The 23720-nt window shown below is 46.6% G+C and overlaps 3 protein-coding genes across 3 annotated transcripts; 1 reads left to right on the top strand and 2 right to left on the bottom strand.

The window, feature by feature from the left end:
* Window positions 1-10126: 10126 nt before the first annotated feature.
* On the top strand, window positions 10127-12889 carry LOC123139707 (2-(3-amino-3-carboxypropyl)histidine synthase subunit 1). The gene is made up of 2 exons (XM_044559437.1): window positions 10127-11600; window positions 12356-12889. Exons 1-2 carry the CDS (start codon window positions 10211-10213, stop codon window positions 12394-12396), a joined length of 1431 nt encoding a protein of 476 aa, XP_044415372.1. The 5' UTR covers window positions 10127-10210; the 3' UTR covers window positions 12397-12889.
* Window positions 12890-13215: 326 nt separating this feature from the next.
* On the bottom strand, window positions 13216-16898 carry LOC123139708 (alcohol dehydrogenase class-3). Its single transcript, XM_044559438.1, has 9 exons — window positions 16688-16898; window positions 16447-16583; window positions 15955-16001; window positions 15537-15862; window positions 14988-15070; window positions 14831-14906; window positions 14081-14238; window positions 13586-13747; window positions 13216-13486 (listed from the first exon to the last, which is right to left on the bottom strand). The coding sequence occupies exons 1-9, from the start codon at window positions 16725-16727 to the stop codon at window positions 13370-13372; spliced, it is 1146 nt and encodes a 381-aa protein (XP_044415373.1). The 5' UTR covers window positions 16728-16898; the 3' UTR covers window positions 13216-13369.
* Window positions 16899-17502: 604 nt separating this feature from the next.
* LOC123139709 (uncharacterized) lies at window positions 17503-20634 on the bottom strand. Its single transcript, XM_044559439.1, has 9 exons — window positions 20329-20634; window positions 20192-20251; window positions 19782-19829; window positions 19550-19682; window positions 19374-19450; window positions 18851-18946; window positions 18702-18772; window positions 17971-18025; window positions 17503-17872 (listed from the first exon to the last, which is right to left on the bottom strand). The coding sequence occupies exons 1-9, from the start codon at window positions 20569-20571 to the stop codon at window positions 17756-17758; spliced, it is 900 nt and encodes a 299-aa protein (XP_044415374.1). The 5' UTR covers window positions 20572-20634; the 3' UTR covers window positions 17503-17755.
* Between the last annotated feature and the right edge of the window lie 3086 nt (window positions 20635-23720).

The following is a 23720-nucleotide window of genomic DNA, read 5'->3' as shown; positions in this document are numbered from 1 at the left end:
GTGACAGTAACTTCAGCTAAGCTCAAGACAACTGAAACTTATGCCGTGATGTATGAGCGACTTCCTTTCTACTGTTTCTCGTGTGGGTTGCTCGGGCACTCCTCAATCTTGTGTCCTACCCCCGCAGAGCGTGATGCTAATGGTGAGCTGCCTTATGCAGCAAAGAAACTGTGTGCTATCGATGACCAGCTACGGAAGTCAAACGGAGCAAGGTCAGGCAATGCCTCCTCGTCGGCTGGTTTTGATTCCCAACCTCCTAGTCACAGGGTCCCTTCAGGGGGCTCTCGTTCTTCTGCGTCTGGTAGTAAAGCCAAGGACTTTGGTAAGACCACTAGGGGGGATGAGGAGGGGGAGGTCTCCTCCCCCATCAAAGGTGGTCGGATGTCCACCCAGGGTCGGGAACGCTCCAATCGTGGCCGAGGCAGGGGTCGTTCTGATGGCTCGGGAAAGGAGTTGTTTCCAGGTCCAAAATCCAAGAAAGGAATGAGTGGGCAGAAAAGAAAGAAGGTGAAGGACCAGCCGTCCACTTCTGGGGCAGATGAGCAGCTGCCTAGTGTGGATAATGCCCTTGCTTTGGTGGTCTCAGCCAAAGCAATTGATGGGACTCTGGAAACCTAGGAGAACCAATCCAGTGACACCAACAAGAAACTAAGACCCACACCCTCTCGATCGGCGGATCAGGCGGCGGCTGCGGAGCAGCCCCGCCAGACGCAATGAGCCTTATGTGCTGGAACTGCCGCGACTTGGGGTCGGACGCGACAGTAGGCGAGCTTCGCTGGTTAGTGAAGACTTACCGACCCTCGATCCTCTTCTTGTCGGAGACCAAGATGGTGGATCGTAAAGCAAAGAATTTTATGTGGTCGTTAGGCTACTCTAGTTCCTTTGTTGTTAGTTCTGAGGGCCTCAGTGGAGGCTTGGCTCTTTTTTGGTCTTTGCCATATTCAGTCTCGCTGAAGGGTTTCAACTCACACTGTATTGATGTGATTGTCTCATCGGACGACCTGGCTCCTTGGCGGCTGACCTTTGTTTATGGGGAACCTAAGCGTGAGCTCCGTCATGAATTTTGGAGTTTGATGCGGAGGCTGTCCCGGCAGTGGAAGGGCCCATGGATTTGCTGCGGTGACTTCAATGAGGCTCTTTGCCATGATGAGCACTTTGGTGCTCGTGATCGATCTGATGCTCAGATGGAGCTTTTTCGAAACTGTCTTGATGACTGCGGGCTGGTGGACCTTGGCTTTTCTGGACCGAAATTCACCTGGACAAATCGGCAAGACGCGCAATGTAATGTGCGTGTCAGACTTGATCGCGCCGTGGCTAATGGAGATTTTACTGCACGATTTGAGTTTTATCAAGTGGAGAACATTATTACTACGACCTCTGACCACTATGCGGTGGCCATCTCCCTCGACTCCCAACGTGTGTTGGCGGACCGGCCTCCTGTGCAGCATGGGTTCCGCTATGAGGCTATGTGGCGTCAGGCTGAAGACTACACTGAGGTGGTGAAGAACGCTTGGAGGGCTCAAGGTACTGGAGCTCACTCACTGCGGGAGACATGGTCTGGTTTGAAATATGTGTCCGGTGCTCTGAAGGAATGGAGCAAGGTGTCCTTTGGCTGTGTTCGTCGTGCTATCCAGAGGGCCGAAAGGAGACTCAAGACTCTGCGCATGTCACCAGTGAATGCGGCTGTGCTGAAGGAAGAGCGCGAGCTGGAATGTCAGCTATGTGAATTGTTTGAGCGTGAGGAAATCATGGCTCGCCAACGGTCTCGGATCGACTGGCTCCGGGCGGGAGATCGTAATACGGAATTCTTCCATGCTCGGGCCTCTGCTCTACGACGCACCAATCGTATCAAGGCCTTTGTGCGGGAGGACGGGTCAAAATGTGTCTCACAGGCTGGGATGAAAGAGATGGTACATGAGTTTTATGAGAATCTCTTCTCCGCTGAGGACTGCTTCTCTATGGAGAGTGTTTTGGATGCTATCCCAAGGAAGGTTGATGATAACATGAACGCCGAGTTGTGCAAACCTTATAGTAATGAGGAGATCAGAGTGGCTCTCTTTCAGATGGGGCCTACAAAGGCCCCTGGACCGGATGGTCTACCGGCTATGTTCTATCAAACTCACCGGGATCTGCTCCAGCATGATATTTGCGATGCTATTCGCTCTTTCTTGAGTGGTGAGGCTATACCTGAAGGACTATGCGACTCTATCATTGTCTTAATCCCTAAGAGTGCTTTTGTGCCAGACCGCTTGATCACGGACAGTGTTCTAGTGGCGTATGAATGTTTGCATACGGTTCGAAAGCAACATGCCAAGAGGACCTTCTTTGCTCTCAGAGTGGATATGATGAAGGCGTACGATCGCATTGAGTGGTCATACCTCCATGGGTATCTGCAAAAGTTGGGTTTTGCTCCTGTTTGGATACAAACTGTGATGCGCTGCGTTACCTCGGCAAGATACGCGGTGAAGATCAACGGAGAGCTTACTTCTGCGGTGGTGCCATCCCGGGGGATCCGTCAAGGAGACCCCATCAGTCAATATCTGTTCTTACTGTGTACTGAAGGTTTGTCTAGTTTACTGCAAAAGAGGGAGAGCCTTGGCGAGCTACAAGGGATCCGAAATGGTATGCAAGGTCCCCCTATTTCCCACTTGCTTTTTGTAGATGACAACATCTTCATTGCACGCAGTGATAATAGAAGTGTGGAAGCTCTCAAATCTGCTCTCCGGCAATATTGTGATGCTTCTGGGCAAAAGATCAATTTGAAGAAGTCTTCAGTTTTCTTTGGGAAGCATTGCCCTGATGGTGTGAAGGGAACTGTGAAGGGGTACCTTGGGGTTGACAATGAAATTCTGCATGACTCATACCTCGGTATGCCCACTGAGATTGATCGGGCAGCCACCAACTCTTTCAATTTCTTGCCTGCCCGGGTCTGGAAGAGGATCATTGGCTGCAATGATAGACCAATGTCGCGTGTTGGAAAGGAAATTTTGCTGAAATCCGTTGCTCAAGCTATTCCAACCTATGTTATGAGTTGTTTCCAACTCCATGTCTCCATTTGTGAGCAAATGAAGACCAGCATCGCCAACCACTGGTGGGGTGTTGAAGACGGCCATAAGAAGATGCATTGGCGTTCGTGGGATTGGATCTCAACTCCGAAGTTCCTCGGTGGTATGGGCTTCCGTGACTTGGTGTTGTTCAACCAAGCGATGTTAGCTCGTCAGTGTTGGCGTCTTCTCACCGAACCTGGATCTCTGTGCTCAAGGGTGTTGAAGGGGCGTTATTTCCGTGGTGGTGAGTTATGGGAAGCCACCAAGCCAAGGTCTTCCTCTTTCACATGGCGGAGCCTTCTGTTTGTGAGAGAGCTAATTCAGAAAGGGGTTCGATGGGGTGTCGGCAATGGAGCCAGGATCAAGATCATGGTAGACAACTGGATTCCGGGCTTCCCCTCTGGAACTTTCAGCAGCAAACTCCCTTTAACTGCTACTACTACAGTTCAGTTCCTTATGACGGACTCCTTGATGGCGTGGGATGAGGAGACCGTGCGGAGTTTCTTTTCGGATGCTGTTGCTGACCAAATCTTGCAAGTCCCGGTCAGCCGACATGGTGGAGAGGATTTTTTATCTTGGCCACATCATAAACTCGGCATCTTCACGGTCAAATCTGGGTATAATCTGGCTCGAAGTGAGATTTTCTTCTCCTCTAAAAGTGGAAAGGAGCAGGGGCTGGCTTCCAACCTACAGTTGCAAGAGAAAAACTGGAAGGCCCTTTGGGCTGTCATTTGCCCAAACAAAATGAAGATTGTTCTGTGGCGCGTCGCGCATGATTGTCTACCTACTGGGCACCAGCTAGTGCATCGCCACATCCCAGCCGATGACGGTTGTATTTTCTGCAACCGAACTGAGCGTGTGGAGCACCTCTTTCTGATGTGCCCTTTTGCTTGTTCAATCTGGAGCTGTGTTAAAGAAAGCTTTGGACTCCGGCTGTGTAGAAAAGACCTTCGGAATGCCCGTCAATGGCTGTTTGATTTCCTCACCCGTGAATCCCAGCTTCATGCTACAGTTATGGCTATTACCCTTTGGCACATCTGGGAAGCGACGAATGACGCTCGTAACAATGTTATTTTTTTGCAGCCTAGGAGAGTTGCTGCTAAAATTCGAGCTTATGTGGAAATGGTGAGACAACACTGCATAAAACCCGGGCCTGTTGCTAGGCGTGAGTCCTCTTCTTCAACTCTCCGGTGGACTCCGCCACTTGCGGGCACGGTTGCTGTCAATGTTGATGCCGCCTTGTTCCCCTCGACTCGACGGATGGGTATTGGTGTCGTCGTTCGAAATCACAGTGGGGACTGTCTTGTTGCTTGCAACGAAGTGTTTCCTGGTATTACTGAACCAGAGCTTGCTGAGGCTCTTGCCATTCGGCACGCTTTGAACATCTGCCAAGCTGAAGGCTTCATGCATATCAGTCTAGTGTCAGATTGCCTCTCTATGGTGAACAAGATCAGGTCTCCTGTCCAAGATCGTTCGAGTGTGGGCGCCGTTGTCTCCGACATCAAGTCTCTGGCTGTTAGTTTTACCCTACTTTCTCACATGTCAAGCGTGGACTGAATGTAGCGGCACATAAACTAGCACGGAGCTGTGAGCTAGCTGTAAACTACTTTTACCGTGGTGTGGCTCCGGATTGCATCCGGGACGAATTGTATTCTGATGTTCCTTAATCTATGAAGTACTGTCTTTCTTAAAAAAAACAAAGTTGAGTCATCTATTTTAAAACGGATGGGAGTATCTTATTACATGACGCGCGCCCATTATCTTTCTAAGCTCCTCTACTTTAGCTGGGTACACACACGTATTTAGATATGCATAGATGTATGTGTACGTGGCCGTCCGGCGCACGGTATTCAAATACATAAGCGTACTTTCCGGCAGTGGCGAAGCCAGCTATTTAGCTGTTGGCTTATATAATCTCTATTATTAAAGGGCAATCTGCCGTCCTCCTCCCCCGCTCCTGTCACCCTTCACGCAAAAAAATAAAATAAAAACGGCGCTAAAATAGCCGCCACGACCACGACGAGCCAGCGATAAAAATACTCATTGAAACGAACCCACGCACGCACGATCCGATCAAGGTTCCCACGATCCCCTGCCAACAAACCATCCGGTCTGCGTGACCCCCTTCCTCGCGCCCTAACACATCTTATCTGGGACCTCATCTGGTTGCTCTCCCACCCCCACCCATGGCGAGTCCGGAGGAGATAGTTGAGAAAGGGGAGGAAGAGTAGGTACAGGGCGGCGGCGGAACCCGACCTTCTCAAGAGCACGCCGGGACACGGCACCATAGGCGTACACGAGCGCTTCAACACGCTCCAAGCCATGCAGATCACCAACGTCGAGCAATTCGTGGCCGCCGCGCCCTAGGGCGTGCGCAAGCACGATAGCACCGCGTGGCACCGGTCGTGCAGGGACATGGCGTCCATGAGAGCCTGAACGCACTCCAAGCCCTACTGGTCGCCAACGCCGAGCGCCTCATGGCTGCTGTGGCCGCCGCCCCCCTTAGGCGTGCGCAAGCACGATCCCGATCTCCGCGTGGAACTTTCGGGCATCACGGACGTCACGGGTGCAGTCGCGAGGTGTCCCAGAGATGGGCTGCAACCTTGCCGCACGCCTATCCTTCGGCACGCTCGGCACGCCGCCCTCCCACCTGCATCGCCGCTGCACGGCCCGTACGTGAGCCGAGCGGTGATCATATCCTCAAGACTGAGCTGGAAACCATGCCCTTCAAGATTGTCAGTCTTGGCGGCACACCCAGGGTTAGCACGAGGCGAGCAAGATTGCAAGCCCACCATTACATTTCTTGTTCACGGGCAAGACACCATTCAAACTGACATCTTCTAGCTCACATTATCCCGTTCCTTACCTTTTCTTCGTTGTTGTGTTTATGTATCATGTTCAAGCCTCCATGCCATCCAGCCGAAGGCGCTCTCTTACAGAAGAGATGCGATGGCAACACTAGAGTACTGCTATTACTACTTTTTGTAACAAAAGACGACAGTATGAACAAAAGGTATGCAATTTTTTTTCTATATGTTTGATTACGTACAGTGTGCCGACACGCATGCAAATATTTTTTTTCTATGGCGGGTGGGAGAATAAATCAGCTAGCTAGTGAGCAATCATCCAGAGCAACGTGCGATCGGGTCTGGTCGGTGAGCACCAGCACCAGCGTGCATCATCGATGACCGTGCCATGCTCGCTCACGCCATGCTCACCGTACTTCGCACGCTTCTGTAGCCTCCATGCTTCGCGCCATTGCGCGAGCTGCGCCCCGCCATGGCCGATCTGCACACAACCGCCATCTGTTGTCCTGCTGGCCACCATGCCGTTGGCTGCTCCCCTGAACGCCGCAGCGCCTGAGTCTACCACGTCAACGTTGCCGTGGTCTCGCGGCATCTCGCACACTGCCACCAGACCATTCATGCCGCGAGGTGCCCCAGCTTGGTCACAAAGGCGACGTGATCCATCCCGACGATGAGCAGGTCGAGAAGCGGTGATCTCCCATCTCCTGGCGCCACGCTCACACTGTTGAGATCCCCACCACCGCTAGCTTGCTCCTCCCTGTGCTCCCTGCCCGCAGACGCAGCGTGAGAGAGGGGGGAGTACGAGAGAGACAGGAATCGGGTCAGGTCAATTTGGGGGTCTTTTTTGCCACGTCCGTATGGAGCGGTCAAAACCGGGGTGAGTCATCACCAAAACCGGTCAAAATCGAGATCAGGGACAAGACTTATCCGGTTTTAGGAGTTCGGGGTGCAAGTTATCCGGTTTCGTAGTTGAGGGACTAAATCTAGACTTCGGCAAAAATTGAGAGACAAAAAGTATATTTTTCTCATTATTTTATTAAGCAACGTTCTTGTATTTCTTTATGGGGGAGTACATTTCACCTAGGAAAGAACTAGCTTTGCCTTCTCTCCCAGTGGAAACACATATCCTACATTTTTCACTTCCTCTCATTAACACAACCAAACTGATTACATTTCTTTCATAGCATCCACACACACAGCCGAGCCACAAGCTGGCCCTAATATTCTGCCACTCACGCACTATAACCTAGGCCACTAACACATCACTCCTTTTTTTTTTGCGGGTGAACACTAACACATTACTCGGTCAGCACATGCACATACTAACCAACTAATCATTGTTTAATTACTCGGTCACCTAGGAGGTCAAGCACGTACTTATGTTCTTCCGTTTTAGCTTCAATCAAGTACGTCTTTTATTCTACTGCTCTATCATTGTCAAAGACTAATAATTGATTACTTTATAATCTAGTAATTGGGGATCGGTCATTCATATAAGCTTCATCTAGTGGGGTTAAATTTTGGTCACATACTCCATAAGGGGCAAACAGGACTTTTCAGATGTCATTCAACACCGTTAAGGCTTAAAATGGACGGAAGTGTCGTAAAGAAAATAAAATTTAAAAATGGTCGTTAGATAGGGAAGAAAGAAATTTCCAGTGTCAAAGAGGGAAACAATATTTAAAATAGTGTTATATAAGGAATTTTCACAAAGAAGAAATGTCGTGGAATCTTCTGGATTAGTGCACGTGGCAGAATCTAATATGGTGGAGAGAATATCCAACGGTCAAGACTACTTGGATTTGCCACCTCCCAACTGTTGGATCGGCTTCATCGAACAACCGATATTCAAAGTTATTCATACACTATATAATAGTATAGAGGTGTACATTTGTCTTCTCTATTCATATATATTATTGGATTTTTTGGGTAAATATGCTAATTATGTTATGTAATTCAGAACATTGTTCATGTAATTTTAAAAAATGTTCATATCTAAAACAATGTTCTTGAATTTCTTTTAAAATATTTCATGCATTCAAAAAAATGCTCAAGAAAAAACAATTGTTTGCACATTTGTAATAAATTGTTTGTGGCATTTTACAAAAAAAAAATGAAAAAAAAATCTTGACATTCAAAACAAATGTTCGTTCCATTTAACAAAAAAGTTTACATGCTTAAAAAAGAATTCGTAAAAAGGTTCACATACTTAAAATAAATGTGGCAACGATGACATGCAGCAGGTGGCCTGTTCGGTGGTCTCCCACGGTGCCAACCCGTGCATAGTTCTCCATTTTTTAGCCAATGAGAGGGGGAGGGAACACAGGGCACATCCAGTTTGGGCTCGCGATGTACTTTGGCTCTAGTGATTTTACAGTCTTTATTGTTTTAAACAAAAACACTTTTTACAAAAATGTAAACATTTTTCTAGTTAAATGATTTTAAAGTGTGTGGACATTTCATAAAATCATGAACTTTCTTCCGAAAATCATCATGTATTTGTAAAATGTTAACGGACGTGGAAAAAATTCAATGTGTATAAAAAGTTCATCATATATTGAAAAGGGTAGTAAGGAGGGTGTGACTAGGAATGACGTACCAACATCTTCCAGACATTTTATAATTTAACAATTGTTTGATTGACATGCTTGCATTATTTTTAATACATGTTTAAAAATTGTTCATTATGTTTTTAAAATATTCAACATGTATTAAAAATATTCCCAGTTTTACAGAAAATGTTTAAATTGTATTTGAAAATGTTTATTTATAATATTTTGGTTCATTTCTAAAAACAGGCAAAAATAAAAATAAATTGAAAAAAATAAGAAAGAAAGAAAACATTAAAAATCAATCAATAAACCAAAAAAACTGACTAGAATCAATAGAGAATAGACTGGGAAAAACTAAAAAAATAAGCGAGTGGAAAACAATGACCACAAGAAAATTCAGTTGAAATTGGCGAGACCAAAATGTACAGATCATGTGTGTTTCAGCAACTTTTTTCTTTCTTGAAGGCATCCAAAGACATCTTAAATCTGATTAATATCAAGGAAAACAAAACTAGCACAATGTAAAGACAACTCAATGTAGAGCGACCAATAAAAAATAAATTACATCGAAAAGCATACTAACCTTCTTCTTCCTCGATTGTACGGCATCGGACGAAGACTAAAAATTGCAGTAAACTATTAGTAAAGGACATGGATACCCTACAAACGCTCTCATCATACTAGGCTTTGAAGACCGCAATAGTCACTCAATCCTCGAGGCGAGATTTATAAATCACTGAAGCAACGTCTGCTGGAGCATCACCCCACACAATTCAAAAGGGTTGAAGAAACCGGACCATGTCATAGAACAACACGGAAGAAGATGTCAAAATCGCCGCACCAATAGCCAGCCATAACTCTCCTTGAAAGACACACCAACTGCCAATATCTGAAGGGAACCAACAAATCCAAGGACGCAAACTCTCATAGGCCCTTCGTAGATGCCGGATCAGACGTTGTCGAGTTAGGCAGGCCGAAAAAACTTTATTCCAACATGACATGCCACCAAGAACTCGTCGATGTTGCTAGGGAAAAAACAAAGGACAAGAAAATGGGACATGTGAGCCCCACTCCTCTTGCCGTTGACGAGGGCACGGGACAACGAAGAGAAGGGCTCAACGTCTTGATGGAGGTTGTGTAGTGGCAGCGATACCCTTTAGTAGGAATGATGTCTCCCACATTTGATCCCTGTTCTGGTGGTGTGTCCAGCGTCGTTGGAGGGTGTGTGTGGAGGTGTGTCTTCGTCCGATTTCTCGGGATTCGGTCGGTGTTGATCTTCGGTGGATCTAGTCTTCGTTTATGTGTTTACATATTTGATCTTTTCAATCTGTGACTCACTTCATCGACGACGGCTGCTGCTCTAGTTCGCTGGTCCTTGAGGCCTTAGCACGATGACTTTCAACTGTCTAGTATAACAAAGTTTGCCCAGCTCCAGCGAGGGAAGAGCGATGATGGTGGCACGCCTTCAACCCGCTCCAGTAGTTTTAGTTATTGCTAGGTGGCCCATGGACCTGGTTGTAAAAATAAATATAGTTGGTGTTCTCTGTACTACCATGATTGATTATGAATGGATTGAAAGTTCCTTCAATAACAAAAATAGAATTTCCCCGACAACGAGTTAAACTGGGCCGAAAGAAGATCATTTTGGCCCATTATTCAGCAGGGCTTTGCATTTTTCACAGAGTGGATGGGCCTTCTCTTGCTGCTGCTCCTCTTGGGGAGGCTCCGTGTCGTCTCGTACTGCTAAGCAAACCCCTCTTCCCGTCTCTCCCCACCCGCCGCCGCCGCCGCCGCCGCCGCCGCCATGGACGCCGGCGACCCCTCCACCTCGCTCGCCGTCACCGCGGCAGACGCGCCCCAGAGCAGCGCCAAGAAGAAGCCGGCCCCCAAGCGGTTCATCCACACCCCGATCCCGGCCTCCATCCTCAACGACCCCACCCTCGCCGCCGCCGCCACCTCGCTCCTCCCGGCCGCCTACAACTTCGAGCTCCACAAGACGGCGCACCGCATCCGCTCCTCGGGCGCGCGCCGCGCCGCGCTGCAGCTGCCCGAGGGCCTGCTCCTCTTCTCGCTGCCCCTCTCCCACCTCCTCGGCCCCTTCCTCGCCGAGGACCCCTCCAACGACGTCCTCATCCTCGCCGACCCCACCTACGGCGCCTGCTGCCTCGGCGACCGCCCCGCCAAGGCCCTCGCCGCCGACCTCCTCGTCCACTACGGCCACTCCTGCCTCGTCCCCGTCACCTCCTCGCTCCTCCCCGTGCTCTACGTCTTCGTCGAGATCCGCGTCGACGCGCTCCGCCTCGCCGTCGCCGTCCGGGGCGCCTTCCCGGACCCGGACGCCGCGCCCCGCCTCGCCCTCGCCGGCACCGTGCAGTTCATCGCCGCCGTGCACGCCGCGCGCGAGATGCTCACGCGGGACGGCTACCGCGACATCGTCGTTCCGCAGGCCAAGCCGCTCTCCGCCGGCGAGATCCTCGGGTGCACCGCGCCCACGCTGAAGAAGGCGGAGGGGGTGGGCGTGGTGGTGTTCGTCGCCGACGGCAGGTTCCACCTCGAGGCCTTCATGATTGCCAACCCTGCGGTGAAGGCGTACCGGTTCGATCCCTTTCTTGGTGTGCTTGTGCTGGAGGAGTATGACCATGTTGGGATGAAGCAGGCGAGGAAGGAGGCGGTGCTGGCGGCGAGGAAGGCCAAGAGCTGGGGGGTTGTGCTCGGCACGCTGGGACGGCAGGGGAGTTTAAAGGTCCTTGACCGGGTGGTGGAGCATCTGGAGGAGAAAGGTTTGGACCACACGGTGGTGCTCATGTCGGAGCTCTCCCCGACGAGGATGGAGCTATTCGGGGATTCCGTGGATGCATGGGTGCAGATTGCATGTCCTCGGCTGTCGATCGATTGGGGGGAGGGGTTCAAGAGGCCGGTGCTGACAACATTTGAGTTTGATGTTGCACTGGGGTATGTTCCTGGGTGGTGGGAGAAAGGGAGTAGGCAAAATGGCGGCGGTGGAGGTGGCAGTGGGTGTTGTTCAGGTTCAGGAACTTGTGGAAATGGTGATTGTAGTAATGGTGATTGCGGTGGAGATGATTTTGGAGGGGAATACCCGATGGATTACTATTCACAGGACGGGGGTGATTGGAATGGCTGCTACATGAAGAAGAAGCCCTCCACTGGCGAGAGAAAGCCACGAGTTCGAATCGGTAATTACAAGAAAAAATCATAGTAGCTTACATACAATTCGGTTCTGTTCTTTCCTTGCACATTATGACACCGATTCCTTGTATTATTAACACACGTCTTGCATTTAGCTTTTGTCAGTTTCAGTGACATTTCCATAGGTTTAAGTAACCACTTTAAATTGACAAGCTATGAATAGATATACATCTTGCCATAGAGCGGATTTTTGCATGGTAATTTAAGTGAATTGTAGTGTTCTTTTGCATAAAGGCGTAAGTGAAATGAGAAAGAAATATTTCAAGAAAACCTAGGCTTCTCTGAATTGTCCTCATACACTAACAGCATACTGTAAGTCTGTAAAGTTTTCTCTTGATGTTATTGTTTAGCATAGTCGGTATAGAGAGAAATAGGAATGTTGGTTAGTTTCTGAAGAGGATTGGAGGGGAATGAGGAGGATTTTGACTTATAATGGATTTAACACCCCTCGATCCTCACCAAACCGAACAAGGGCTCATGTGCGTAACTGTGTGGTTTGTTTATGAATCCATTTTTTGAGAATTAAGATTCTGTCCTAAGTATTGTGTGTACTTTCTTAGGGACGTAGAGTAATATTTGCAAGTATTTGTACACACTTGCATCAATTGGTCTGGCGCAATTTTTCTCACTGGTTTATTCATTAACCAAATCCTGCATGATCATTCGTGTTGACACAAAATTTCTACCATGTGTTATATTGGTCTTGTGGTTATTTGTATTCATCATCAATTCTAATTAGCAGGCAGTAGTGTCCAAGTTGAGGACAAGCAAGCAATGAAATGAAACATCGCTGAGGTCATGGAAGCCGGCCGAGATATCAACAACCTTCATGGCTCCAGAATTTTTGACACCAGACCTCAATCTTGGCATCGTCATTCTTCACGCAATGCAACAAAATACTCTGAGCTCATTTATCATCAAACCAGCCAATGTACGATTTTGTTCGCCGCTGTGGTGCCGTAGCTGTATACTGGGATGTAATGTATATTTATTTTCCCTGCATCATACTGTAAACTTATGTATCGTTTACTGCCGAATCTTTCCCCAAATGCGAAGTCTGCTTTGGCTCAGATTCTCAGACTATTAAGTTTTGATACTACAAAATCTTTGCATCATCGTTCTTCACGCAATGCGATGAACTTGCCAGCGTCAGAATACTATATGCTTCTTTTATCAAACAAGCCAGTGTACGATTTGTTCATTGCTGGATGTATACTGGTTACTAAGATGTACTACCGCTGTAAACTAATACAAGAACACAGGTGTACTTTTGTGATCTAAACGGTCTTGTTTTCTTTACAGAATTGAACTGCAACTTTTCCCAAAATGTGAAATCTGTTTTGGCTCAAATTATTTAGTTGGCTATCACAAATTTTCAAGTCCATATTTGGATTATGACCTCAACAGAAACATAGATTTGTTTTTGTAGAATTTCCATAGAACTTCTACCGTTAGTTCTCCGACATTATTGCTGTGGTGATTTCAAGCTGATATTTGACTAGGCAAAGTTGCAGTTGCAGTTGCAGGACATATTTGCAGAGACAATAGAGATGGGACTCAACAAGTAAAACATACTAGCAGTAACGGACCCCAACCAGGCAATCATCCAACACAACATATTATTATAGCAGCGGTTCGTGTTCAAGAGTTTCTAGGCCAAACGGGGCCAAACGAGTTCTATAGTCCCAGGGCGGAGGATAGATCTGCATTACAATTTCACACGACGCAAACTGCTCGGCTTCACATAGCAGGATCCTCAGTGCTCCATGGCCAGCACGCACCGCAGGCAGCCGCCTTCGTGCAGCAGGTCGAACGCCTTGTTGATGTCGGTAAGGTTCATGTTGTGGGTGATGTACTCGTCCACCTTGATTTCCTGTGGATGTGCATGATATGTCGTCAGGTTTTGTTTCAGATGGAAAAAAGCTCCTCTTAACTTGCGGATTATTTCTGTTCGAGAGAGTATGATTGATACCTTGTTCATGTACTTCTCGACGAGCCACGGGACCTGGCTTCGGCTCTTGAAGCCGCCGAAAGCTGTTCCCTTCCAGACACGGCCAGTGACTAGCTGGAATGGCCGTGTGGCAATCTCCTGGCCAGACGCAGCTACGCCAACGACAACAGAGGTACCCCAGCCCTACAGTTAAGAAAAAAATCAGTCAAGGCAATATATTGTACTTTGGGGGTGCTGAAAATCATGAAAAGGATCCCTAAGAGAGAATTTCGAAACAGTAAGAAACATATTTCCATATAAAAACAGGTATGTAACATATTACAACGAATTTAAACTCCTTTTCCTTTCGGCTCAAACATCTTTCATTTATTTAGAAACAAATATTCGATGATAGATTAAGTCAGGAGTCTAAACTGGCCTGGGTAAGGTATCCTACGAAGAGTTGTGGGTAATATGTGAGATGAGTCCACAAAGTTCATGAACATGCCATGTACATAAGCTGCAACTCCAGCTTACCTTGTGGCAGCATTCGAGTGCAGACCTCATGATAGAAACATTTCCGATGCACTCAAAACTGTAATCCACACCACCATCTGTAAGGTCAACAAGGACCTGCTGGATTGGTTTGTCATGGTCTTTTGGGTTCACAAACTCTGTGACTCCAAAGTTCTTAGCTGCAAAAGGCAAGTAAAGAAGACAGAATTAACAAGTAGCATCCAGTTTGCAATGTGATCCAGGTAATGTGATCAATATTAACAAGTACAGCAGATCAAGTTTGCAAGGATACATTCGTAATACATACTAGCATATTACTACGAAAGAACAAAAGTAGACTCATGGTATATAGACCTGAATGAGCCTAGAAACCAATGTGATTCGTTAAGGAGCCCTGTGCACTGAAGAAAGGCATAAAAAAGTCTAGGAAATTTCTGGTTTATATTAACTGAATTCTAAATATTAAATGTGGGATTTAACCCAAGCAAGAACTATATAAAAGGTTTCCATTCCCCACACTAGCCGCAGGAGAACAGGTTCAGTTTCTATTCAAAGCAAGCATTAGTTTTAAAAAGGCTTCCACAAACAGTATGCACAGCGCAAGAAAGTTTCGTCTTCTAGCAGAAAACACAAATATGAGCTACTCTCTTTCGGCAGTTGAACAAAAAGTTTGTGCAGCTTAAGAGGAAAATTAACATACTATTAGTAGTTTCTAAGCTTTCAGGGGGGCGGAGTTTGCAATGAAGAAAAGGACAGGAACTGTAATCTTACCAACATCAAACTTCTTGGTATCAATGTCAATGCCAATAATCCGAGAAGCACCAGCTGATTTTGCCCCCTCAGCAACCTAAAAATGGAAGTTCAGGTGTTGAAGCTTAGTAGTTTACACACTCAGGTATATAAGTATATCCAAATATATTTTACTTACTGCAAGTCCGACTGTGCCAAGCCCAAAAACAGCAACAATGGAACCTGCTTCAACCTTTGCAGTATTCCATACTGCTCCAAGGCCTACATAATTGTAATTTGTAAGATATAAAGAAACTGAGACAATAACTAATTTTGGAAATTATCAAGAGGATAATGTCAAAGGTGCTACACATATTGTTGTCAGCACATAATAGGTGTAAACAACAGTATGGAATCATGTATCAACTCTCAGAACAAAAGTTTACCAATAAAAGAGTAGGAATCTTGCAGCATCATGACACAAATGATGGTCTCTAAATTATGGGTAACCCCACAGTCTTATGCTGATAAAGGGGCCCTAAATGAAGGGTGATTTAAGCAAAAGAAATAGAACAGAGAAACAACCCACAGCCGAGCAGCCGAGATTATCAAACAAATCAATGAGCATTTCACGCAAAATTTGTTTAAAAGAATGTGAAATTACAGAAAAATCTTGTGTGACGGCTAAACTAGACTGCTGATGAATAAAACATCAGATCTGTACAAGGAAAGTACGATTAGAACCTACCAGTAGAAACACCACAGCCGAGCAGGCAGACCTTATCCAGGGGCGCCTGTGGGTTGATCTTGGCAACACTGACGTCATGCACAACAGTGTACTGACTGAACGTGGACGTCCCCATGAAATGGTAGATGGGCTTCCCATTAACCGAGAAGCGGCTCTTGCGGTCGCTCATCATGACCCCGACCCCAGTGGCGCCGCGAACTTTGCCGCAGAGGTTGGTCTTCCCGCTGTTGCACATCTTGCAGTCCCTGCATTCCGCTTGGTAGCAAGGGATGACATGGTCCCCAGGCTGCACGTCGGTCACCCCTTCGCCGACACTCTCAACAATTCTATCAGCAGTGACAAAAGCAAACTTATCAGCGCACAGTTATCTTGGGTATGGATGATAATTCATGAAACCGGACAGATTTTATAGGCTTACCCAGCAGCCTCGTGACCGAGAATGCAAGGAAAGAGACCCTCGGGATCCTGCATAGCAAATGAATAAAATCCTTTCATGAACATGACCACGGATTCTAGTAAATCGCTACAGCATGCAGTAGGCTCTCAAGTTCCTAGAAACATTTTCTTCTGTACAGCAGGTCAAGTCACCCTACAGCCATTCCCGCGCGATGAGGAACGACCCATACAATCCTACATAGAAGTCCATTAGTTAACCCCCAATTGTTCAGTCAACGCGACCAGTCATCGTAATAATCTAGAAGAAGAAGAAAAGAAGCAGCAGCCTCAGTTGTCGCAGTCTAAACTTCTGAAGACGCTACACAAGCGTGCGACGCAGTGGAATAATACTACTGACGGGCGGAAAAATCCAAGTTCCAGCACCGGATAAGTCGCTGGGGTTGTGGGGGGCGGCGGTGACTACCAGCAGTGCCGAAACCTAGATTCGAGGGGCGAGAAAGAGGGAGGGAGAGACCTTGCCGCTCCAGGTGTAGTAGTCGGTGTGGCAGAGCGCGGTGGAGAGGATCTTGATGCGGACCTCGCCGGCCTGCGGCGGCGCCACCTGCACGTCCTCGACCACCAGCGGCTTGTTCGCCTCGTACGCCACCGCCGCTGCGCGCAGCAGACCACGAAACCCCAGATCAGACCAAACGACCGTACCGGAATTCAAGATACACTCCATGCACAGCAGCCGGCGCGGATGGGAGGGGGGTTACCTTTGCAGGTGATGACCTGGCCCTGGGTGGAGGACGCCATTGCCGATCGCTTCCGCTGTGCTGGGATGGACAGCGGAGGAGGGGTGGGGTGGGGTGGGGGTTGTGGAGGAGGTGGGGATAGGGAGGCGGACTGGAGAAGAGCAGCAGGAGGGCAAGCGGTGGTGGGGGGTTTCAGCTTGGTGAAATGGGCCGGGCCGGGCCGGGCGGGTGGGCTCTGGGTTTGGGATACCCGAGATCATTGCGAGGCCAGGCTGGCAGGATCTCCGTCTGAGATATCCTAACGGAGAATCCTCCGAGAATGATGGTTGAGTTTCGTACCAAACAAAATTGAGCCAGGATTACAAGGGCGGCTATGTAGAGGTTTGGAATGAGTATATATTATTACAGTGGAAAAAAAAACTGAAGTTACATTTCGCTCTGTGAGGGCATTGAAGTATATAATCTGCTTCCTCTGTCCCAAATTATAAGGCGACGGAGGTACTCCCTCCATTCCGAATTACTTGTCGCACATATGGATGTATCTAGATGTATTTTAGTTCTAGATACATCCATTTCAGCGACGAGTAATTTGGGACGGAGGGAGTAGTACACAGCAACGAAATCCCCAATATTCGGCTGATAATTTCTTGCATGGAAAAAAAAGTTAGGGTTCGGCCACACGAATGTGTCATGCTTTCGATAGCCCTTGCAATTTACAAAAAAAAAAGCAGAGAAAATCAATGCCCATTTTTTCTCTCAAAGTAAATCTAATAAATCCCCACATTATCCGTGTGGTGAGCAACCTTCAAAGCATTCAGAAAAACACAATATCCGGCTGATGTTTCTCAACTGCAGACTGCCAATCTGCCATGAACATGGGAATTTGTCGTGCTTTCAAGTAGACAGGGCCAAGGTGTTTCAGCTTTTTCATTTGATTGAAGAACACAGACTGGTTTTCAGACGAACAACACAACACTTCATTATCTGTACATACAAAACGCTCCACAGGTCACCATCACAGTCTTCCCAGGGGGTGTTACGCGCCACACGAGGTCCGCGGTTTCAGAAACCGAAGGGAGGGCGGTTCAATTAGTCCGACTTGTCCTCGGGGTTCATCTGCAGGGCCAGCACCACGAGCCCCACCGCCGCGGCCGCGGACAGGGCCGTCGAAGTGTAGCCGAGGAGCAGCAGCGGGACCTTGAGCGGCTGCATCGGAAAGAAAAAGAACTTTCAGAGAAGGTGGCAGGATGGACGGTGAAGCATACATAGTTGAGATGGAACCTATGTATGTCGCCTTCGGTTACCTGGCTGTCGTCTGGACTGCTTTGCACGCCTTGGGCCAGCTGCCAGGAGAAGAACCTGCATCGGATGGTAGACGCGGGATGTCAAACAAGCATTCGGTTGAGTATTCGTGCCACTGCGAAAGAGCGTGCACGGCCGGATTATGTGATGAACACGCTTGGGTGTCGATCGGTTTGATATGTGAAGCATGATGTGCATGTATGTATCCTTGATTAACCGGACACCATTAGAATCATATAATACTATTGACCAACAGAATGATTCTATTGACCAACAGCTTGTCTGTTGTTAACATAATACTCCCTCCGTTCCAAAATAAATGACTCAACTTTCTACTAATTTTAGTACAAAGTTAGATCATCTATTTTGGAACGGAGGGAGTACTATTGATTAAGTTAAGGAATCATTTACATAGAATCGAATCAAATATAAAATGTAGTAGTATGAGATGCATGCAGCCCAAACATGAGAAGTATCCAGTAAAGTATTTTGAGAAACTGGTAACTATAGTGTTTTTTTTTGAAACAAGAAAACTGGTAACTATAGTCTATCTACTTATTTATTGATGTTAGTCAAAAGTGTCATATGTGGCATGTTGCTTATGGAAATTTAGCACTATAATTCATGCACAACAGCTGACCAAGAAAATAAAACCAATTATCTTTACAAGTTTGCTTAACTGAAAGAGATGATGTACAGTACAGCCGTACAGGTGTATGGGTCTGGAACTTACCCGAAAACTAGTCCAACTGCAGCACCGATGTACGCATTTTGCGCTGTCAATTCGAATTCAGCTCCTGCAAACTGACAAGATAAGGGTATTAGATAAAACCATGTACAGGTCCACCTGAAGGTGATCAAAGTGCAGAGAGGCAAACTTACCTTCAGCTTTCTTTTTTCTTTCATGGCCTGTACTTCAGCTTGAATCACTGGGCGTTTCGACAGAGCCTTACCGATCTTGATCATTGTTTCAGAAATCTATAGAAATGCAATAAAAAAATGTTACATTTGCAGATACATGGGTGGCTCAAATAAACCTTTAAAACAATAAAAAAACAGGATACAAGTTTCTTTGTTGTTGAGAAAACAGGATGCAAGGTAATTTAGCAATGAGACAGCATGAAGCCATGCTTAAGCAATGAATCTGAGACTTCTTCTGTCTCATCAGGTCGGATTCCTGTCACTAGTACACCCACCCACTTTCAGATGTTTGTATCCTGCTGCAACCAATATTACAGAAATGTTGGAGTTGGACATGGCACTAACCCGCTTGCTGGCCCCAATTGTATGGTAACGACATGGACACATGTTTGCGACATAATCAAATCGTAATCCAGCACTTAACAAATATACCTGAAGCAATTTCAGAAGAACGGAATGGATAGACCATGAGTGAGTTACTAACCTTCTTGAACTCTCCATTGCCATACTGCCCCATAGTCTGAAACTTCTTTCCGGCTGATGCCAGCCGCTTGCCAAATGCTACGCTATGTAAGGAAAACAGCAAGGAATGCAGCCTTCAGTCAAGAAACCATGTCATGTATAACACAAATCCTAACAATATACAGATGAGATCCGTGCCTGATTTCGCGCTGGCGGTCAAGTAGGGCGCCATCGACGGCAGCTGCTTGGCAAGGTTGTTTGATGCTTCTGTGTTAGCCATCTCCCATGCTTTTCCCAGGTCCAGCAGCAGGTCACCGACCTCTTGGCCACACTGTCTCCCAGCAAACAAACAACAATAGTTGGACACGGTTGCACCAAAATAGAACTCCAATGTTTATCAGATCGAATCACTGAATTCTGCGGTACGTACCTCGTTGAGAACAGGCCCGTTGGAGAGATCGAATGCCGCGTCATTGAGCTTCAAGAAAAATCAAGCAGAAATTGTTAGATGGATTAAAGTTGTATTTACAGTTCAAACTGCCCGTAGTGATGCAATTTCAGTATGTCTTGTTCAATAACTTGGCTTGGCATGTAGTGCCTAACCAAGTTCCACATTTGTTTAGCCACTAAGTAAAAGTAGTCAAAGAACAAATGACGAGCCTCAACTTCAGCATAAGATAGGCAACACTTTGCCAGCCACATTCTGACGCTTTTACTGGGATTATCCTCAGTGAGTGTACAGGTATTAACTGATTATTATCTTAGCACATAACCAAATAGCCGTAGCAACTGTGCAGATGAGCTTGGATCGGAGCTGAGAAGGGGGTAGTGACTGCTTACATCGAGGCGGAGGTCGCGGGGCAGCAGGGACAGGAATTTGGGCGGGAGCACCAAGCAATCCTACCAACAGAACAACGCAATCAAAACCAATCCACCAAATCTTGGAATCAATGCAGGCGGTACGGCGAGTGGCTTACCGCGAGTTCCTGGAGGAGGGGCAGGACGGGCTCCTCGTCGGGGTCGCCGCCGCCGCCGGTCGAGGAGGAGGCGAGGGGCTTGGAGGAGTCGGAGGAGACGGCGAGCGGGGGACCCGGGCACCTTCGCCGCCGTATGTGGACGCGCGAGGGGCGAGAGGATCCGGAGCACGAGGCTGCGGCGGCGCCGCCGGCGGCCGGGAGAGGCGAGGCGAGCAGCGGGCAGCGGAGCACGGCGGTGGCCATTGGTTCTGAAACAGGAGTATTATTTTTTTTCTCGCTTCTTTTTTTCGTTTTGTTTTACGTACGTCTTTGCCGACAAGGCTGTGGGCCCACGCTATCACTTCTCTTCCAATAGAATTGGGCACAAATCTGGTTTCGTTTTTCTGAGTTGGCCACGTCAGAAATATACGAGAGAATATGTGGCATACTGAACATGAATATTCGAGAGAGAAAATGACAGAAAAACTACATACTCCCTCCATTCATTTTTTTCTTCTGATTGAGATGTATATAGATGCATTTTAATGGAGACAATAGCCAAACTACCACTAGTCAAAACCAAACATGCCAACATACCACTAGTAAAAGCGAACTTGCCAAAATAGCACTCATTTCAGTTTTCTCTAGCCAAAATAGAGCACTAGCTTAACTGAGACTAACATCATCCCAAAAAGACTTGCATGCCCTTACCTCTCCAATACAGAATGTACATGGACACAAAATGGTTCTCGCAACACAGTATAGCAATTAGCAAAAGAGCACCTCTTCAACACAGAATGTATATGGACACAAAATGGTTCTCACAACACAGTATAGCAATTAGCAAAAGAGCACCTCCTAGTCACATACACCATTCTGCTACTAAGAATGCATGCACGTACACCATTCTGCTACTAAGCATCTGCTACTAAGCATGCATGCACGGTTGCAAACAGTCATCATACCATAGGATAGGAGTACTGGCTCCGATTACATAGCATCTAATTAATCTCCTACAAGTTATAATAAAGAGAGTTAGAACTGCAACTGATCAAAGAAATGTAGCTCTCCGCTCTCCCTGGTCAACGAACCAAAATCCATATAACTGCAAGTTGAAATGGTATTAGTTAGTATTATAACATAACCTGAATGTAGATGTCCTAGTGTTGGATGTATTCTTTCTAGTATTAGCCACATGATAGCAAAAAAGAAAGGTTGTGAGCAACCTGATCTGGGCGCTCAACATCCAACAAAGAACCAACAATCATATAACATAAAAGAACAAAGTATGCAACCTGATTTGGGCGATCAACATCCAAAAGCTTGCGGATATCCTCCTTCACATGGCATTATTGTTTCTAGAAAAAAAGAGATTAAGGATCAGGATGAAGGCAATTTAGAGAAAACAGAAAATTAATGAACATACAAGACAAGTGGCAATTTAGAGAAAACAGAAAATTTGCATTCCAGTAAAGAAAAACTCATACCATAAGCAAAAGTTCACGGTTTTCACAACCAAATGAACTAAATTCACCGAAGAGGGCTAGGAGTAGCAGTTTTGCTCCTTGTAGATGCACTAGGAGGTGTTGAAGCAATTGCAATAGCTGCTGCCCTTTGCCTTGTCATTGGACTTGTAGGAGTACCAAGTTGAGTATCTTGCTTGGTTGGTGTCTTAGGAGAAGTAGCTGCAATGCTTGCTTCAACCTTTGATTTTTTTCCTACAGTTCAATACAACATTGTTAGCAATTAATATGCAAGACATTTGGCAGCAAGTCAAAGAAATTTAGACTCATGAAATAATTACCATGGAGGAGGAGTAGCATCTCGGTCCACGTCACTTTCAATCTCTGGCTCCTTGCATGTCTTTCGAAGATGACCTAATGCTCCACACCTTTTGCATTTATGTTTTTTGCCAGTTCCACCTTCGGTGTAATTCTTTATCCACCTAGTTCTTGGATGTCCAACACTCTTGGTAAGCTTTGGAGGGATCATATCAAATCCAGGATTTACCTTGGGCCATTGGGACCTGCCCCTAATTGGCATGAGAATTCCCTCATATGCCGCTTTGAACCTTGCCACTGAGAAGCACTCATCAATATAATCCTCTAGCTTGGCTTTTTTGGAGAATATGAAACGAAGAGCATGTGTGCATGGCTTGCCACAAATCTGCCATCTCCTACAAGAGCACTCATTTTTCTCCAAGTTAACGGTGTGCCTCCATCCATTTCCTGAAATCTCAGCTATATTTGGCGATGCTCTTGCTTCCAAATAATGCAGCCCCTTGTTGGTAGTTGTTTTTATGTCTATCTCAAATATACTTCCAGGATTGGCTGCCAACAATTCGGCTCTAAAGTTCCACAACTGCTGAAAATTCTCCTTATATGTACCTTCCAATTGATCCTTTGCACGAGCTCCTCCTTTCCAAACATCGGTGTACTGAAGCTTAATATCATACTCCTTCTGCAAAGTTTCTCTAAGTTGTTTTGCACTCACCGTGGGGTTCTCCTCAAGCGCAGCATTCCCTTTATCAGCAAGCCAATCTCTATTTGCCATTCCTTTGCTGCAATTGGTACTCCCACAAGTATGGCCAAAAGGAAGTTTCTTTACCTGCAATAACATTAAGAAACAAAGTGCCAAATAAACAATGGTAAAGAGAAACAAATCAATAAATAACATCAGCCAAAGCAAGAAGCAAACAACGGTACTAATCATACCATGAAAGTTTTAGTGTTCGGTAACTTTGAGGCATGTATTCTCCATGGACAATCCTCATCAGTGCAATTAGCCCTAAATCTCTGAGTGTCACTATACTGCGTGCCAAAGGACCAATCTTCTCTAATTGCTAGTTGTCTCAATGCAACTCTAAATGCTTTAGAGTTAGGAAATGTGGCTCCTACTTTGATTCGAGGATTGTTTTTGTCGTGGATATAAGTAGGAGCCATATTGTTTGCAAATAAGGCCTCATCATCCCCTCGCACATGTTATGGATCATAAGAGTTGTCAACATCCAGTGTTCCCATTGGAACTCTTGCAGCCTTTGGCTCGGCATTTTTCTGTGGTTTGGGATTCTCCTTTGACTCAGCATTCTCTTCATGCAAATAGGTGTTCTCCTCATTGCATCCCACGAGCTCATCATCCTCGTACTCCCCTTCATAGGCTTGCTTCAGCCAAGCAAAGAATGGAGCGTGAACCGGCTGATCATCCATCTCCTCGGTCATGACAAGAGTAGGTTCATTTTGTTGTTGTTTGCTCTCAATGGTCACACCAAACCTTACTATTTTTGTGTCTGGACATATATCAAACAATTGAGCTATCTCTGATTTAGAGATCAATGGGACGGCGTTACCTCTGGATCCATACCAAATGGTCATTCTCTGATCAGCAGACCATTTGCACCTCTCCTCCACAACCTC

This window comes from Triticum aestivum, chromosome 6B (genome assembly GCF_018294505.1).
Source record: "Triticum aestivum cultivar Chinese Spring chromosome 6B, IWGSC CS RefSeq v2.1, whole genome shotgun sequence".
Taxonomy (NCBI): Eukaryota; Viridiplantae; Streptophyta; class Magnoliopsida; order Poales; family Poaceae; genus Triticum; species Triticum aestivum.
Note: the sequence above shows the minus strand (reverse complement) of the source record. Positions and strands in the feature narration are given on the sequence as shown.